At 40.1% G+C, this 17,650-nt stretch overlaps 1 protein-coding gene and 1 long non-coding RNA gene across 2 annotated transcripts in view; both read right to left on the bottom strand.

Moving 5' to 3' along the window:
* LOC139801106 (uncharacterized) overlaps positions 1-17,650 on the bottom strand; it is a 55,598-nt gene that overhangs the window by 13,653 nt on the left and 24,295 nt on the right. Inside the window, exon 2 of the long non-coding RNA XR_011728070.1 lies at positions 549-623. This is a non-coding gene — a long non-coding RNA (uncharacterized lncRNA). The remainder of the gene's footprint in view (positions 1-548; positions 624-17,650) is intronic.
* The window catches only part of KLF13 (KLF transcription factor 13), a 30,272-nt gene continuing 22,483 nt past the window's right edge, over positions 9,862-17,650 (bottom strand). Inside the window, exon 2 of the mRNA XM_071754943.1 lies at positions 9,862-15,528. Within this exon, the coding sequence (XP_071611044.1) occupies positions 15,236-15,528 (293 nt within the window). The 3' untranslated portion in view covers positions 9,862-15,235. The remainder of the gene's footprint in view (positions 15,529-17,650) is intronic.

Raw genomic sequence — 17,650 nt, forward strand, 5'->3', positions numbered from 1 at the left:
CTGCCTCTGGTGAGTATAGCCAAGTTGCTGTGTTGTGTTGTTTTGTCTTGTTTCTCTTGTGAATGTTTGAGTTGATTTTGATTGAACCACTTGGTTTGTTTGTGCCCAGTTTACTGAGCTGTTCAGATTAACCTCTGTTAGAATCCAGTCATATAATATCCTAATACTATTAATAACTCTTTTAAGCACTGTCCCCTGGTGACTGATAAAACTGATTACAAAGAAATATTAGTGTAGGGGTGGCCCTCTCTTGAGACAGTATATTGGTGACTGTTAACTTAAACTTCTAATCTTGTCAGGTAATCTAAAAAGGTTTGGGAGGGCTTATTTTTTATAACATAATACTAACTCATTTAATTTTACCTTTCTTTCATTCTTGATTCAAGTTCCACATTAACCATTTTACTACTGTGCCTGTGTTCACAGCACATTTACCAACATTTCAACACTTGCTGTTTGATATCATCTTGAATTTAAACTTGGGGCTAAATCAGATAGTATGAGTGTTTGGGGGACAAAATAAAAAAAAAAACTTTGAACATGATTACCTGTTCTGCAGCTCTCAAAGGTTTCCCTCTACTAGTACACCAACCTGCTGTCAGGATTTCCTAGACATGCTGTACCTAAAGATAGAAGAGAAACTAAGGGTGAGCAAACTTCACTCAGCAGAAGTTAAGGCCTTGCTCAAATCTGTGCATTTGCTGAAGAGTCATCTCAACTGGCTGGCATTACTAGTTTCTAGGAAAAGGTTTCTAAAATATAAGGACATGGTAATAAATGATCTTCCTGGCTGATTAATATTGGAATTATTTTACCTTTATTGTAGTGGTACATGAAATGATTCTTGGGTACCCTTTTTTTGTTGCTATAAATGTCACAGTCAAGCAGTTTGTTCAATATGATCAGATTCCTGAATCTCTCTAGAGCTTTATCAACCCCAGGAAAGCTTCAGGTAAATGCAGGGCAGACTTAGTCCAGCTGGAGAACTGGAACTTACACCCAGAAACCCATGGGAGAAGAACATTAAAGCAACCTAAGGCTTTACATATTTAAATACAGCATTGACTGACCTCCCTGAGTGGCATCCTGGCCAAAATATGAGCATTTGGATTCCCTCAAGTTGTTTTGGAGACAGGTTTCCTTTTCACAGTGTACTCAGAGCAGCCTTCTGTCAACCCAAAAGGTCTGGGAAAATGGCATTTTAATTTATGCTTGTTGTCCTTAATCTGTCTCACAAAAAATTTTTAAAGAAAGCCAGTGTTAAAAAATAACAAGTTCCTTTAGGTCACCTTTTCAAATGGCTCCTGGGGCTGGAGAGATTCCAAACAAACACCTAGCCTCCCTCTGTTATGCTCCATTTTACACTCCAAAGATGAAAATACTGTCTCCCTGCACTAAAAATGTCTCCCTTCACTTTGGAAGGTCACAGAACAATCTGAATAGAAAAGCCACGTGTCTCAGTGCTGTGCAGAATAATACTGAATTTACTTTCTTTATTCTACAGTAAATCATCTTCAGGAGGCCCACAAAGGCTGAAAACTGTTCAACTGACTGGAACTAAAGCAAGGCAGACCCAAGCATCCATACCTCTTACAAGATCCAACAGTGTGTAAGTCATGGTACATTCATGGGGGTTGGAAATGTAAAATGCCACACATTAGAATTTATCTGCCAGTTACAGTAAAAAAACTGTAGAACCACAGAATAATTTGGGTTGGATCCTGCTCATTGAATCAAAGTCAGTAATAAGGAGGTGGGGCAAATGGCAATAGCTAGTGCAGAAGCCAGTTATGATAAATTTTCATTTCTAAGTATGTAAGGATATTTACAATAGGTAGTCCAGAGAAAGCTGTCTAAGGCCTTGCCTCTGTTAGATGGGTAGGAGCAGCAAGTAAACTCCTTGGCACAGTTTCAGAGACCAAGCATCCAGTCTGGCCCCATGAAACCTATTGCTAAACCTCAGAGGTGATCCTCACTTCCACAAGTCAGTGCCCATGGCCTCTGAGGTGGCATTAAATCAAACCTCCTGAGGCAGACACTGCTGGCAGCTCAGTCTCTACCCCTGCTCAGTCCTGGCTGGCTCTTCACTTGTGTCAGCTGTCCCAAGAGGTGCTCTGGCCTCATGGTGAATGCTGACAGCACAGGGAGAGACATCTTCACAAATGCCATTTGCTCTGCACCTTCTGCTGCTTGGATCTGCCCTCAGCACAGTAGTTTTGGCACACTGATAAGAAGAGTACAAAAGAGTCTTGATTGATTTGAAGTCTGATTACCTGCCTAGACAGTCAGGTGGGGTTTCTCTGCTCTAAAAGTGAACCTGATTTGAAGGTGAGTACAAAGCATTGGAATTAATAAGTAATGGAAATGTAACTGCAGGGGAAAATTCCTTTATCTCTTTCTGCAGTGCTTATGGGGAGTGTAAGCCAAATGACATAATTTTATGTGAATGAAGAAGAATAAGGAGTATAATTTGGTATCACGGTTGTAAAATATTTTACTGACTTCTTTTCTTCTGCATTGTATTCCAGGAAAATATAGAACTGGCAAAGGTACCATATAGGGGGTTTTAAATGTTGGCAGGTTTGTGTAAAAATATGTTGCTTTTCTTCTTTAAAGAAAGATTTTAGCTCTAGGAAATTACAAAGAAAAAAGGAAATTGTTTCCAGACATGAATTTAAATTCTGGATGTGTGGCTGGAAATGTGACTACATAAAATAACCAACTACTCCCTGAGTTTTTCAACAAAGTTTGAACAGATCCATAGTCCTTTTTTTTAGAAAAGCTGATGCATCACTTGTGCTGATAATTTTCCAGAATTTATGGGTTCGAGCTGGGACTTAATACAGTAATCAACACTTTAGAGGGCTGGTTAATGTTACCAAGCATGGTATAAATTTGCCATCATAGCTAAAGGAGTAGGGCTGAGAGAGTGGAACACATCCATGAAGGAAAGCAGCTCTAGGGCAGGGATGTGCTTATAGCCAGACAGTGCTAATTCTGCTCCAGCATCCAGGTTTTTTTATCTGGAGCAGAATCAGGATCAGGCTGAGGAGCATCCTGTGCTTGTCAGCTCTGCCTGTGTCTCCATGCCAGGGGCTGCTTGTTAGGTATTTGCCACCTGAGAGTTGGGTGAACTCACTGAGATAATTTCCCACATGGAAATTAAATCTGTTGCTGTGTGATGACCTTTGAGGAGTTTGCTGAGCCCCCTGGATTAGATGTGGACAGTCAAGAGGGGTCAGTGTATCTTTATGACTGATACAGCTTGGTGTCTTCTTTGGCTTCTGCTGTTCATACAATGACTTTTTCTTTTGGAGCAAATTATCAGAGAAGCCAGGAGTTCATGAGCCATAGCATAAATATCTTGGGAATCTGGGGTTCTAGGACTTTCGGAGAGTACTGCTGGAACATTTTATTATGAAAATTAATTGAAATCAAATATAAAATATAAATACTTCAGCATCACTTTTACTGCATAGTGCTTCAGATCATTAAAATATCTCTATCATGAAGAAGTGCTAGTTCTTATTACCCTGTCTCACCTGCAAACCTTTTTAAAATTAGAAAAGACATTCCATAGTATGTCCTTATTTTTCCAAGTGTCTTGTCATTCACGGGAGATGACCTTGACCTCCCTGAACTTAGAGATCCTCATCCCAGAATCTGCAAAGAGATTCTGTGTACTTAGAGACACATGGGTCAGTATCTATCAGGCAGGAAAATTATGAATATGAAATAATACTGAATAATTCCCAGGTTTTTTTCCTAGCAGCAGTCCTTCCCAGACCACAGTCATGGTTACAGGCAATGGCAGTTCTAAATTAAAAAGATAATTTTTCTGTGATACTCCCCATAGCAAAGAGGCAACTCTTTTTAGAGGCACCTAAAAGGGAGGTACTGCTTTAGGTATTGCCCCTGACATGTCCCTCTTCTGTTCTATATTTCACACAAATGTTCCCTGTTGTGTCAGGAATTTACAAGCCGGGCTCAGTCTTAAGATGAGGTGACCCCTGCAGTATAAAAATTTGTATGGGTAATGGTGAATGAGGATTGTGGTTGGATAGTAGGGAGCCTGAGGTTTTTTTCCTGGGGGAGGGTGAAGATGCCATTCGTGTCAGTGTTGGCAGCAAGGTGCTGTGCAGAGGATGCTGTGCAGACGAGCAAGGAGGCTCTGCCCTGAAGCAGCTGCTGTCCAGAGGAAGATGGGATGTGAGCACATGAACAGAAGGTGACAAGTAAAGCCTCTTCTCCTCTGCAGGCAATGGTAACATTAACACTGAAAGAAGACTGCCATAATGCTGAGGGATGTGAATCTAAACCATTACTATCAGCAATATAACAGATTAATTTTGAAAGCATTGTAGAAATTGTTTCATCTTATTTTGGCTTCAGATATCCAAGAGGGTGTTTGTGCTTTGTTTTGTGGTTTGGTTTTTTCTGTGGGTTTTTTTTTTCTCAGAACCTCCCATCTAAGTTCATAAGACAGATCTTCTAGGCTTACAATAGCTCTGTACTTCAGGCATATTACTTTAAGGACCTGGTGAGGGTGCTGTGTAACTTCATGCACAGAACTGGGCAGAGCTTGAGCAAGTTGTTCTGGAGCCAGCCCCTCCCAAAGCCAGATCACAGCACACAGGGAAGATGATAGCCTCAGCACAGCTAAGAGCTGTACAAAAACATGGGCAGAGTACAGCTGTGTTTTAAAGTTGGGCCTTCAGCTGTGCCTTCACTCCTATTTAATAGCAGTTAAGTGGTGAAGTGATGCCTTCTTAAATGCTTCCCCTCTCTTAGCAAACACCATGTAACATACAATTTTTAAAGTGACTTGTATATTTTTACTCCTGAAATATAAGCCTTCCTTTTTAGTCCTCCTTAATCACAGTAATTTTGTGGAGAATACTAAATCTTCCATTGTTGGAGTTAAAGCTTGATTTTTTTTTTTCCTCATTTCCTTTGGCATTAATTTTCACTTCTAAAAATAGACAGGTGGAGTCCAAAAATATCCAGTGTAGCCTTAATGGAAGGTTTCTTACAGGGAAGCCAACAGCCAGGCCTGATTTATTCACCCAGTCTTGTTGTTTGTGCAGTCCCACCCTCCACAAGGTTCCTGTTTCCTGGGCTTGCCTCTTATTTGCTCTCCCAGGCTACTCAGTACAGCTGCTTGTGAGGACATGGGGAGGGGAAACCATCCCTAAGGCAGTCTGCAGGGAAAGCTGGGGAGGGCTGTGCCTGCTTCCAAACCCTCAGACCCCAAGGGTGACTCTTCTCCCTCAGGGAGGAAGGTGGATGTAGGTCATTGCTTTTGGGGGATCTGCCAACCTGGAGCCAGCCCACACCTGCTGCCCAAGAAAGCTGCCATCAGCCCAGCCCCGCAGGCCGGGGCCAGGGGAGGGATTGGCAGCCCTGAACTGAACTTTCTTCCTGATTCTTCCCAGTGGGCTGCAGATGGCAGTAGGCATGGGAAAGCTTGGGGATTGTTTTATGACTTCCAAAGACAACAAAATGGCTGCGTGTTAAGCCAGACCCCTAAGGCCTTGCAACTTCATGGGACATTAATGTCTGTGGTATCAACAGGACGGTGAGATAGTTCTCAGCATAGCAACAGAGCCTAAAGGAAGAAACAGAGAAAATGGACTCAGGTATGATCAGGGGTGATTCCACATTTTTGTGTGTGAAGTCATGATACGGCCTGAATTTGGGGCCAGTCACTTGTAGGGGTGCCCATCTCATTATTCCCCTCTGGGAAAATCGTAGCTGTGATGTTGATTTTTGGATGTATGTGAGGTTTTGAATGTGGCATTTTGAGAGAGTCCCAAGCTGACATCTTTTCTGCAGAGGGTGGGGCATGAGGCTTGAGAAAAAAATTGCGGGGTCTTTGAAGTGCAAAGCTTTGAAGTTTAGAAAAGCTAGCAAATTCCTGCTGCAGATCTCTGTCTGTGGAAAATCTGGAAGGTAAGAGTTTTAACCCAAGACACTGGATAACCCAAGTAAAAGTAACAGACTGGAGTAGTGTGCTTTTTATGTTTTAACTGTTTATGCAGTGGTGGAGAAGGCAAACTTGATTCCATGTGTGTGCCAAACAACATTGTCAGTCTGCTTCTGGCTTCCCTTCCACTGGGAGGCTTTGAGTGTGTTCACATCGTGGATATAAAATGTGTCTGTGGTGGGAGGGGGAGGGAGGAATTTCTCTCTTCCCGTTGCTATTGTGTTTTGTTATGTTTTGTGTCTGTTCACTTTGTCTCCAGGATCAGAGAAATGACTCAAAGTTATTTCCACAATAGGAGAGTATGGGAAAACACAAACATTCATCTCTTAAAGAGGCACAGTCCTGTTTATTAGGCACTGACATGCCTTACCTTCTAAGTCTGTTGAAAATGCTACCACATGAGCTATCTTACTCCTTCCTCTGGGCTCCCCTCTCGGATTTTGCACGTGAGAGCTTTCATTTTCTCTCTAGAAAATGACACCAAATTGCTCTGCCCTATACTTCTTTCTTATTTTTCTATGCTTATCTTCTCCTTTACCTTTCATGTTTCATCTCTGCTTGCAGTTCTAATCTCTGTTTCACATATTTTTTTCATCTCATTCCCCATAATATGCTGCCAAACATCTGAAACTCTCTAACCAGCACTATGTCTCTTGTCCTTCAACTGAGCCTTTTTCCTCAATGGTGCTCCTCATCCACCCACTTGGCATATTGCACCTTCCCCCTGGGAGATGTCACAGTTGTACCAGGTAGGCTTTGGGAAGAAATACCTAGGAAACCCACAGCTTTAGGTTAGCTCTGAGTAAGCCAGCTTGGGCAGTGCCAGCCTTTGTGACCCCCTGGAATTGTACCAGTTCCAGTGCAGCAGTCCCAGACCTGCTGCAGTGAGCTCAGGTGGACACATCTGTCCCGTGATGCAGGGAGGAAACAGCTCAGCAGAGAGCTGCCAGCAACTGGGTCTTGGAGCCTCCCTTTGCCAGGACTTGATGCTAACCCCTCTTTTCCTGTTGGGCCTTCATTTCAGCCAGTGGGAGCCAAGGATTAAGCTCCTGCCAGTGCCAACCAAGTAGGACAGGTTGATCCTTTATTTACAATTATGATGAGACAGCAATCATACTCCAGAGCTGTTTTCTCATGGTGACGTAAAATCATTACTAAAATCAGTATTTGTTATCAGACCTTTGGGGCCTGTTCTTCCTTAAAGCCCCATTCAGTTTTTCTCAGATCTCTTTTCTTTAGGTTTGTTGTTTTTTTTTCCCCCTCCAGACTTGTTTAATGTAATGTTGTTCCCAGAGTTGTCCAAAATGCAAATCCAGTTCCGAAAGCCAGTGCTCATTCATGCCTCCCTTTTCCCCTCTTCCTGCTCAGATGTTTGGGCATTCAAACCCCGCCCTTGTCTGGTGCACAGATTGAGAAACCTATTAAAATCCTCCCTCCCTCTCTCTTTGTACTCTTAGCTGTGCCAGCAAAGCATTGTAGCTGGCTAGACACATGTCCTTGCCTGCTTGAATTACTGTTTGACTTAGCTTCCTTCTATACTGCTCTTAGAAAAGATGATGTGTTGTCTGCTGTTTGGAGATGCTTCCTAGCTCCCTTGTTTTGGAATTCCTTAGGAAGCCCCATATATATCCTGGTGCCCTATGAGCCTTTCTGGGCTCGACTTTTTTTTTTTTTTTCCTCAGTTTTTGTCTTCTCTTGTGTTTCTCTCTGTTTCTATTGGCTGTGTATTTATGTCATTTTAATGTCTTGCAGTCAAAGCACACCATGGGTGTTGTTCCTTGAAAAGCTGGGGCAATTAACCTTAAGGTGCACTATTTTGAAACCAGAAATGATAGACAGGTAAATGTAAATAGGAAAAACCTATCCTAATTTTAGTGGTATTATTGCTTATCTTCTGAACTAACAGAAACACTGCCAAGTCTGTGAACATTTAATGAAAATACTGAGTCACAGGCAAGAAAGAAACTCTTACATTTAACAACCCGAGAGAAGTTTCTTCTGGAGATGAGAATATTTCAACACACATGTTTGACAGTGTTGGTACCTGTGTGGGGAGGCACATTACAGTACCAAGGCAACAACTCCATACTTAAACCTAAAAGATGTATACTTTTAGAAGGATTTGTTTCTCTTTTCATTCTTCAAGGAAGTTTAGAAAACAATCTTTGACTACTCTGTTTTCAAACACAAAGTGTATCCTTCACGTAGGAAGATTTTCTGAAGTCCTACTCTTCAGAGCCTATTTTGAAGAACAGTGCCTGTAAGTATTGTATAACCTGTAGTTTCAAGGAACTATAGACTTACTACTTCACAGAAAACAGGTGCCAGAGTCTGTATCAACTTTCTCCAGCATCAGACCACTCATCACCTCTCCCTAGTACAAACAGTGAATTCAGATAGAGATAGCGGCCAAAACGTGGTTAGCAGCACATGCTAGACAGGTCACTCTTAGCAATGGAACAAACTAGCAAAAAGCAACTGGACTTCTGAAGCAATTGCCTGGCCTGACTTTTAAAGGGTGAAAATCGAACTAATCATTAGGAGTGGGGTGAGACAACATCTGAGGAAGGAAAGACTTTAGGAAAGGAAGGGCAGGGTGATGATAGTTACTTTAGTGGACCCAAAACGGATGAGGCACAAAAGACAGATACATAAGGTCAGCAAAGGAACTTCAACTCAGGTATTAGATGTTTTACCAGGATTTGCCTAAGGATTCTCACCAGCTGAATAAAAAACCACACAGACATGCAACACATAGGAAGTGAGAAGCCATGTCTCACTAACACTAGTAGAAGAGAATGAAACAATCCTGTGGTTTTCTGCTGACAGAAACTTCAGACTTCTCTTCTAGTGTTTGCTAATGAGTCAGAGCTATCTACTGCATGTCCCAAGAGTATGTTATTCTCAGATAACAAGCCTTAAACATTGAATTGACTTCTAGTTAAGCATTTGTGTGCTGTAGCTCGTTCTTATGCATGTTATAACATAGCAGATGTTCATAGATCATACAGATGTACAAGCTGACCAGAGCATGGTCAGAGATCATGACAAGCACTGACAGCTGAACACTAATGGATACATGGGGAAACCTGCTGCTGCAGATAGTGGCTCTCCAGGTTATTTGCTCTGAACAGTGCTCATGAGCTCTGCACAAGAAAATGTGCTAGTTTTTAAGTAATTGCCCTTAGCTTAGTAAGGATATTTTAGCTTTTATCTTATAATAGTAGTAAGAAATAGTAGTTAAAATGAATAGTTTTTACAATCAGTTATCAAGTTCTATATACAGATAGTCATTATAGGGCACAAAACTCTTTTCCTGGGGGTCTGGTGCTACTTTCAGAGGAGGATATTTAGGCACAGTTCTGCCACTGCCTGATGTTTCTGAAAAGTAACTTAAATCTCTGGTGTCTCAATTTCTTCATCTTTAAAATTAGGAAAGAACCATTTCATAGCGTGCTGTGAGGTTAAATGTCTACTGTGTTAATAGGGCATTGCCACTTGTGGAGATGGTATCAGATATTTGTAAAGAGCTGAGCTTTGAAAGGAAGGATGGTTAACTCTCTGAACTTAAAGTCATGCCTATGAATCCCAGAACCATCTTGTAAAGAAAAACACAGCATGTACCAGCTTTGAGATAGCAATCTCTCTATGCAACTGTGATAAAGCAGCTAAAGAAGAGGAGAGTAGAAAACAAAAAACAAAAGACACTTTCTCTCTAGTGGAACTTTAAAAAAAGTTCCATTGTAAACAACAGCACAAGCTGAAATTTAAACCAAGATATCAGACAAGACATCAAGCCTCAAACAAGCAGCAGAAATACTAATGACCGATGCTTTAAGAGATGCATAGAGAAGGAAATTTAAAGAAAACCAGTATTTCATAGTTATAAGTTTTATTTCCAAAATGTAAACATCACTAACCATGCATACAAGTTAAGACAATATTTTACAGTTGTTAATATTCTTCCTTTTTTCTGTTTTTTTCCTTTTTTAATTGTTGTTGCATAGGACATTATCACAATATATAATCTATGCATCAATACAAAATACATAAAAAGTTACAGCAGAGCAAGAATAGATGAACATATATCTGTACAACTGTAATACTTCAACGTAGTGATTCAAAGAGTTGAAAAGTGACCCATGGAAGTGTTCATGTGTTGCTGATAAAACTGTACAAGCAAAGATGAAACCAGTAGAATTACAGTTGACCAAAGATGGAAGTATGTATGTAAACACGTGCACACTTACTGGCACACATATTCTCTCACACCCACAGTCATGTGCTTCTGGAATAGCACATGCATGAGCACACACACACATCCCCCAGAATGTGCATATATATATATACATACACATATATATATATACACACTACTAGCTGCAGCTGTAACCAGAGATGAAACTCAACCTCAAATCTCAAAAAAAAAAAAAAAAAAAGTTTCAAACTTTCCAAATGCAATGGCATTTGGATCTAGGATTTTGGTTCAGACCCATCCCTAGTTATAATGAAATGGATACCCATTTTTGCACTGTAGACATCCCTTCAATATTCAGTGTGTAGCATAAGCACACTGCTGGGTATTTCAGTATACACACATAATGTACAATATACACATATATTCTTATTTATATATATGTGCATATGCTTATATAAATCCATATATATATAAATGTTTATATATTTATATAAAACCTACACCAGTGGATGGGCTTTTGCATTCACTATTCTGGCTTATGGGTTAAACAAGTATAATTTGGTTTTCTTCTGCCTAAGGCTATAGCTTTATCCTCAAAAGAGATAAATATACATGTATTCATCATACCATTCACTGACATAGAGTATATGTTAGCACTCAATGCACAGATGGTGTAATGGGGTAAAAGAGCACCTGAAAGTCAGTTTTGTAGGCATCACCTGATGAAATCAGTAAATCCAATGGGCAAGGTAGCTTTAAGTATACAGAGTTCATTTTCCACATTCTTTCTCCACAAACAATATTCTCCAAAACAACAATGCACTTCAGACAGTACAAATTCTAGAACTCATGTCGAAGAACTGCAAATAAATGTGTTGTGAATGTGAATATCTAGAAATGAGTAAGCTACTCACATAGCCTTTTGTTGCCTGGCTGCAGGAAACACAGAAAGCCCTGAATGTCTGGATGGAAGGTAATGAGGTTCTCAAGGTACATGGAGTCTCTCCTAGCTAAAAGTTATTGCAAGGGTTAATGTGGTAAAGAGGGTAGGATACACAGAGGCAATAGGCTTTGCCATCAGAGGCTCCTGGTGACTTGTTAAAAACACATACCTTTGCAGTTATGTAATGTAAACAGATACTATGCATATATTATAAAAGCAAGGAACAACTAATTTGCAGATATAAACAATTCCTGCAATAAAACCTAGCTGCCAGGAGTTTACCAGGACTGCTTTCTGAGAAGCAGGATGAAAACTGAATTCATGTGGTCATTAACGCACTTCAGGCACCAGCAGAGGATGAGGTTAATGGAAGGGGTGAATGAATTTCTAAGAGTGTCTTCAGTTTCAGTTGAGTGGTGGCAGTGAAATGATGATTTTACCTCACACCTGTTTCCTATGGTGAGGCAGTGAAGCTCTAGCCTTAGAGAGGGAACTAGAATCATGGCTGGAGAAAAACAAACTTTCAGGGCTTTCTTAACAATAATAAGCTTGTTACTATATTCTGAAACTAAAAGAGAAAATTTTCTAGTTTGTGGGGATCCACCTCAACAGATTGCATGGGGAAAGAAGGAGGCAGAGGGAGAGATGCATGGTCCTGCATGTGGAGGGCTGTGAAGAAACAGGCCCCATGCCAGAGCAGTATTTCCCCAGTGTGCAATGTTTGTTGCTATGCCAGAAGACTGCTTGAGGTTTCAGCGGTGGAGGAAACAACAGAAGGCTAAAAATTGGAGGCTAAGCACCCAGATTTCAAACTGTAATTTGAGGTGTTCAGACTTCTTGTAGCTCTAGAACCTAGGAGGAAGAATCATGAGAATGGAGTCTTATGACCTTGCTGGTGCTTCTGCTTCTTTTCATCTAGCAGATGCTAGAAAACCACAAACACTCTCTTTCCATATAAAAATATTATTAGAAGTTGTGTTCACATTAAGTTTTGGAAATTATTAGTGGTTTGGAATTCATCATTTTATCCTAAAGCTATCATAATTAAACATTTAATGGAGATATTTGAAACTCCAGATAGGATTTTGAAACACAGAAATTTGACTTCCAGCCTGATGTTCACTCTAAGCCTAAATACACTCTGATGTACTTACAGCTAAAAAACCAAAGGAAGTCTTAGCAAATAATTTCAGAGAATTTTCTGAAAATCTGTCTGTGTTGGCTACATATAGCCTCAGCCTTCTCGTTAGATGAACCGGTTGAACTGGAAATACAACTCTGAACCAATTTTTTTTCCTGCAAAAACTTGGAAAATTATTAGTAATCTCTATGAGGAATATACACAAAATGCTTACTTTATGTGTTGAGTTAAAGATTACACAGATTTGTGTCACTCAGAATAGGCTGTCCCATATTCTTTATATTCCGTAATCTCTGGTGTGAATTTTGTTTCTCCAGGCCTTCAAAGCAACTTGTTTGTAATGCACCTACTGATTCATGCTAAATTAATATCCCTTAATAATGGGAGTGGTTCCTCGTTTGCTAGAGATTAAGTGGTGGTCTTGTTAGAAAAGATGCTCTTGTATGATTTTTGCTGATACTTAGTTCTCCTTTGGATTTGAAGGTGTCTTTTGGTTTGGTTTGGTTTTTACCACATATCACTCTATGAAGGTATAATGATGAGAAATGTGTTCATGACTTCTTTTGAAGTATGTGCACAACACACTGCTGATCCATAGAATTCCTTTAGTTAGATATCTTAAATGCCTCTTTACTAACTACAGCACAAGAGCACATTTAGCAGTCAAAGAAATGATTGGAATGTGAATTTCTGTTGCCTGAATTGTCTCAAGTTGTAACAATTTTTTAAAATACATATTTGTGTGTATTAAATTGTGTCTATTAAAAATGCATTTTTTTAAATTAAAAAAAAAGAGGAAATCTACAGACAAACAGATCTGTCTTTCCCCTAACTCACAGTGGTTAGGCAGCTCATCACACACACTCAACAAAACTTGTCATCTTGCAGAACAACCTCATGATGTTGGTTTATTTTCTGTGAAATGAAACAGTAGAATTTTGCCTTGCATGGCTTCCAATTCAAAAGGGGATTTTATGGAGGACAAATCTGAAGCAAATAAACATGAACAAAATACTGAAATACCTGCACTTAGAACTGTCTTTAAGTACTAATCCATGCAACGAATAGAATACGTAGTATTAGGAATAATGAAAAGATTACAGAAGTACCTATGAAACTACTTGGAAATCTCTATTAGCCTCTCACAGTTAACATTCGCTACAACAAAAACTTGAAAATTGGATCAATGCAAAGCAGCAAGTAGGATAAAGGTTCATTTGGAAATTGGAGGCATTCACTTGATAATAAAAGGTAGGTTTGGTGTAGTTTCTTTTCACCCTGCTACACTTCACTGCATTGATACCATACAGTAAAAACAAAAAAAAAAAACCCAAAATTCCAGAGTCAAAAGGACCTGAATTTATGATATGCACCATCAGACCCAGCTAAACCAATGAAAGTCTATTTGCTGTCAGTGAGGTCTCAGTCATTGTCTACAAAAATGCTCCTGATCTGCTGCTGTATTTTCTACCTTATAAAATATTAAAACCTACCTCCTAGTGCTATTTTAAGGTTATTCACCCTAGCCAGGATTCCCTTTTTGTTACTTGGCAGTTATTCAGAAATGAGAGCACCTAACTTTATGTTGGTATGTACAGTTTTGAGAAACTTGTAATAGTACTCAGCTGAAATGTCATTTTATTCTAAAACTTAAACATGCATGTTTTATTTTTCCAGTCAGAAGATACCTTATGAATTTTGCTTCCTTTTATCAGTGACCACAATTGTGATGCAACAGGATACAGAAACAGTGTCTTAGCCAAATTGCCTTGCTAAGATGCAGCTGAACAGTAGGTAAGTACCTTGCTAAAAGTTTTGATGGGCATTGGTTCAGCTATACTATTTCCACAGTTCATAAAACAAAGGAAAAAGGAAAAAAGAATAAAGAAAATAGTTCAAGCCAGTGTGGTTTGATTTGAATACTCTGTTGGTCCCATACTGAACAGGCAGTGCAGAGCTTAAAACTTGGAGAGGGTAACGAGAGGATGCCTCCCAGATTCCATGTAATAAACTGCTACCCAGTGTAAATGTGTTTCCTTGTGATTTAGGTTATTTACTTAAGGCATCTTGTTTAGAATTTTTTTCTCAGAATTTTATCTAGCATAAAACAAACAAGTTTATCAACCTCACAGAGACTTCTGTGAGATAAAGTTGGTTTTGGGCATCTTCAGCATGAAGTGAACGGATGACTCGCTACCAAAAGCAGAGGGCAGCTTGAAGAAAGATAAGACTCCTGTTTGGATGCTCCCCAATGTAGGTACGTGATTAGGAAAACAAACAATGCAAGAGTCTGGTGCTAGATTCCAGTACTGGTTGTGTTTTAGTATTGGTTTTTATTTTTTTCCCCAGTGTGTGAAAGAACCTAACAAAAAGCTTCAGAGTGCAAATATATTTACAGAGTAAGGCTGCGGTTAGGGAGTACTTTCATTGTAATTATTGTGTAACATAAATATCCATCCCTGAGAAAGGAGAAAGGGGGATGTAATCCAACACAGTTGATTTGTAAGCGTATGTATGCTCATGTTGTACAACCTGGTCTTACAACAAAACTACTTTGACACCTGAGGTGAATTAAATGGAGTCTTTTTTTTTTTTTTTTCTTTTTTCTTTCTTTTTTTTTTAAAATTTCTAGTTTTCTTATAAAGAATAATCAAGAGGATGTGTTAATGGTTGCAAATTGTATGAAACATTGAGACAGCAGGAGTCACTAAGTAGAACATTTAAGTCTATCTTTCAGTGAGGTTAGAATAGCCACTTGTGTGGTTGGGTAGAGAAAATTTAACTAGAAATTGCAGTGGGAGGCAGCTATTTACTGATTTCTTAAAAAATAAAAAAAATCAAAAAAAAAAAAAAAAGAGGAGGTGGAAAAAACAGGAAGCGACAGACTTTTCCAGACGTGTGCAACACAAACGAAACTCCACGTTAGTTATCAGAGGCAAAAAGTGCTGAGATCCAGTGCAGGTAGGTCTACGGGGAGCTGGCGGGGCTGATGGTGGGGCTGGAGGCGTCGGAGCGGCTGTAGTCACTGACAGAGCCCGTTCTGGAGCTGCTGCCACCCCGTCTCTTCAGCATGCTGGGCTGGAAGTTGGCGTGGCGCCGCGCGTGCTTCGTCAGGTGGTCGCTGCGCATGAAGCGCTTCTCGCAGAGGGGGCAGCTGAACTTCTTCTCTCCGGTGTGAGTGCGGTAGTGGCGGGCCAGCTCGTCCGAGCGAGCAAACTTCTTGTTGCACCCTTGCCAGTTGCATTCAAAAGGCCGCTCACCTGCAGGAAGCAAAGGGGGGAGTGGTTAGAAGGGGTAGCGGTGTCTTCCGTGGTTTATTTTTCGTAAGCGAAAGTTGGGAGAAAAAAAAAGGTTGGGAACCATTGGGCACTAATTGGATGGGTAAGTGCTACTCTCTGTCAGAGAAGGCCGCTGTGGAATTCCAACCCATTTAAAAGTACTGTAAATCAAACTAGTGATACCTTGATAATTGGTTCTTCAGGGATGCTGAGCTCCTGATCCTTTAATGGATGTCACATTTCATATCTCTTGCAGTCTGCTGAACTTAACTTCTTCGTTATTCCTCTTTACACTTCCTCCTCTAAGCTGTCCCTGTGTCTGTGTGACTCAGTGTTGAAGTTCAGAAGAGACAAAGTCTCTCTCTTCAGCAATAAAAAGAGAGTTATGGTGAAAATACATAATGGCAATGTTGAGGCACTGGATGTGAGGCTTTCACCTTGTATTCTCCACACCCATGCCTGTTTTGTGCATACTGCCTTAATTCTCCTCTAGAAGTGAAGCAAAGAACACGGTATTTCAGCTAGATAAATGTGCTACATTGAAAGTAACAGCCTTCTATCAGTAGCTAACATAAAAATCAGGACCTGTGAGCCCAAAGGAAATAGCAGCCTACTTGCCTGGGAGGTAAGTACCAGGTTATTGACAGAAGTAGCATTGTTGGGTCAATGGGTATCTGGAACATATTCCCAGCTTTATCACTGATATGCTGCATAACTTCAGGCAGCTTGTACTATTTCTTTCCATCCTTAGTTTCTCCGCTTGTTAAAAATGGAAAAATCAAATAATTGAACGTGCAGTCCACTACGTCAGTATGTTTGTTTGGTTCTTACTGCCACTGAGTGTAAACATCACATTCTTTATGTGTTATTAACCTAGAATACCTTATTCTTTTCTGAATACACAGACTTCGAATTTTTTGTAGTTGTAATTTTTATAACTTCCTACTTGCAATAATTGTAATCTTTCTACTGCTGCATAGCCAGTTCAGGAGGCCCAGAGAGTTATAAAAATTCTGTGCTAAAATAAAAAAGTTCCCCACATTCTATAACAAATAGGAAAGAAATAAATAATCTAGCCTCCTGTAGAAATTATGTGAACTTTAACTAAAATTTTCTGAGAGCAAAATTGACCCCAAGCAGCCAATAATGTGTTTTAAATTCACAGACATAACATTTATGTCCAAGATCTACTTAGGAGGCTCCTGCTCAGAAAAAGATTTGTAGGTTCTTTTTCACTTTGTTTATGAAGCCTCCAAGATAATTCAGATAGACTACTATGAGCACTTTGGGACCCTTAGGAAGAAAAGCCAAGAGACATGTTCTGACAGCTGCATCTGGCCTGCAGGATTGAAGTTTCTCATTCCTGAGCTACGGCATCTTTTTGGTAAGACAATGTCCTTTGGATGTTTCTTTTGCCCAAGTTAATTTAGTTTTCATTACAAATGGTGTCAGCAAAAGTCCTGCACTAGAAGGACTGTCCCATGAAATGACTGCTTTCAGACAAGGAAGGCAAGAATTAAAATGCAGCTCCTGATGCTGACAGCACCATGAAGCACAAAGAAAATGGGGCCTTTTCTGATTAGTTAACATGGCAACAGGTGCTCTTTTCTATGTTTAGTGTTTGGTAGCCAGCAGTGAGCCCAAAAATCCAGTTCATAATGAGAGAAAAGGTTCTGGAGCAACACTGTGTAAGATGTCAGGAGAGGAAGGTAATGCATATCTTCTCTCCCCTTCTCCTCATTGCACATCAGATGTGGATGAGAACTTCCAGGTTGCTAATCACCTTCCTGATTCGATGCTCAGGATGGTGGTGATAATTTGGGTGCTAAGCCAAAGATGATGTGGCCTTCCATCCCCCATTTCTCTACTGTTCCCTGTTCTCCTTCCTAGGAACTATTGTTTCCCCTCAGTCCTCTCCAGTTATCTTTTTGGTTGTTGCCTTTAAGGTTCTTGGACAAGTGGTTTTCCCCTCCATGCACTGTCTGACAGCTGCCATCATTCTAGTAGTGGTATAAGGTTCTCTAGAGTGCTTCCCTGCTTTGCTGAGGTCTGGTAATACCTCCTCAAAGAAAAGCTGTATTGCTAGGAAATGTTAGGTGCCTTG

Source organism: Heliangelus exortis, chromosome 11 (assembly GCF_036169615.1).
Source record: "Heliangelus exortis chromosome 11, bHelExo1.hap1, whole genome shotgun sequence".
NCBI classification, from domain to species: domain Eukaryota; kingdom Metazoa; phylum Chordata; class Aves; order Apodiformes; family Trochilidae; genus Heliangelus; species Heliangelus exortis.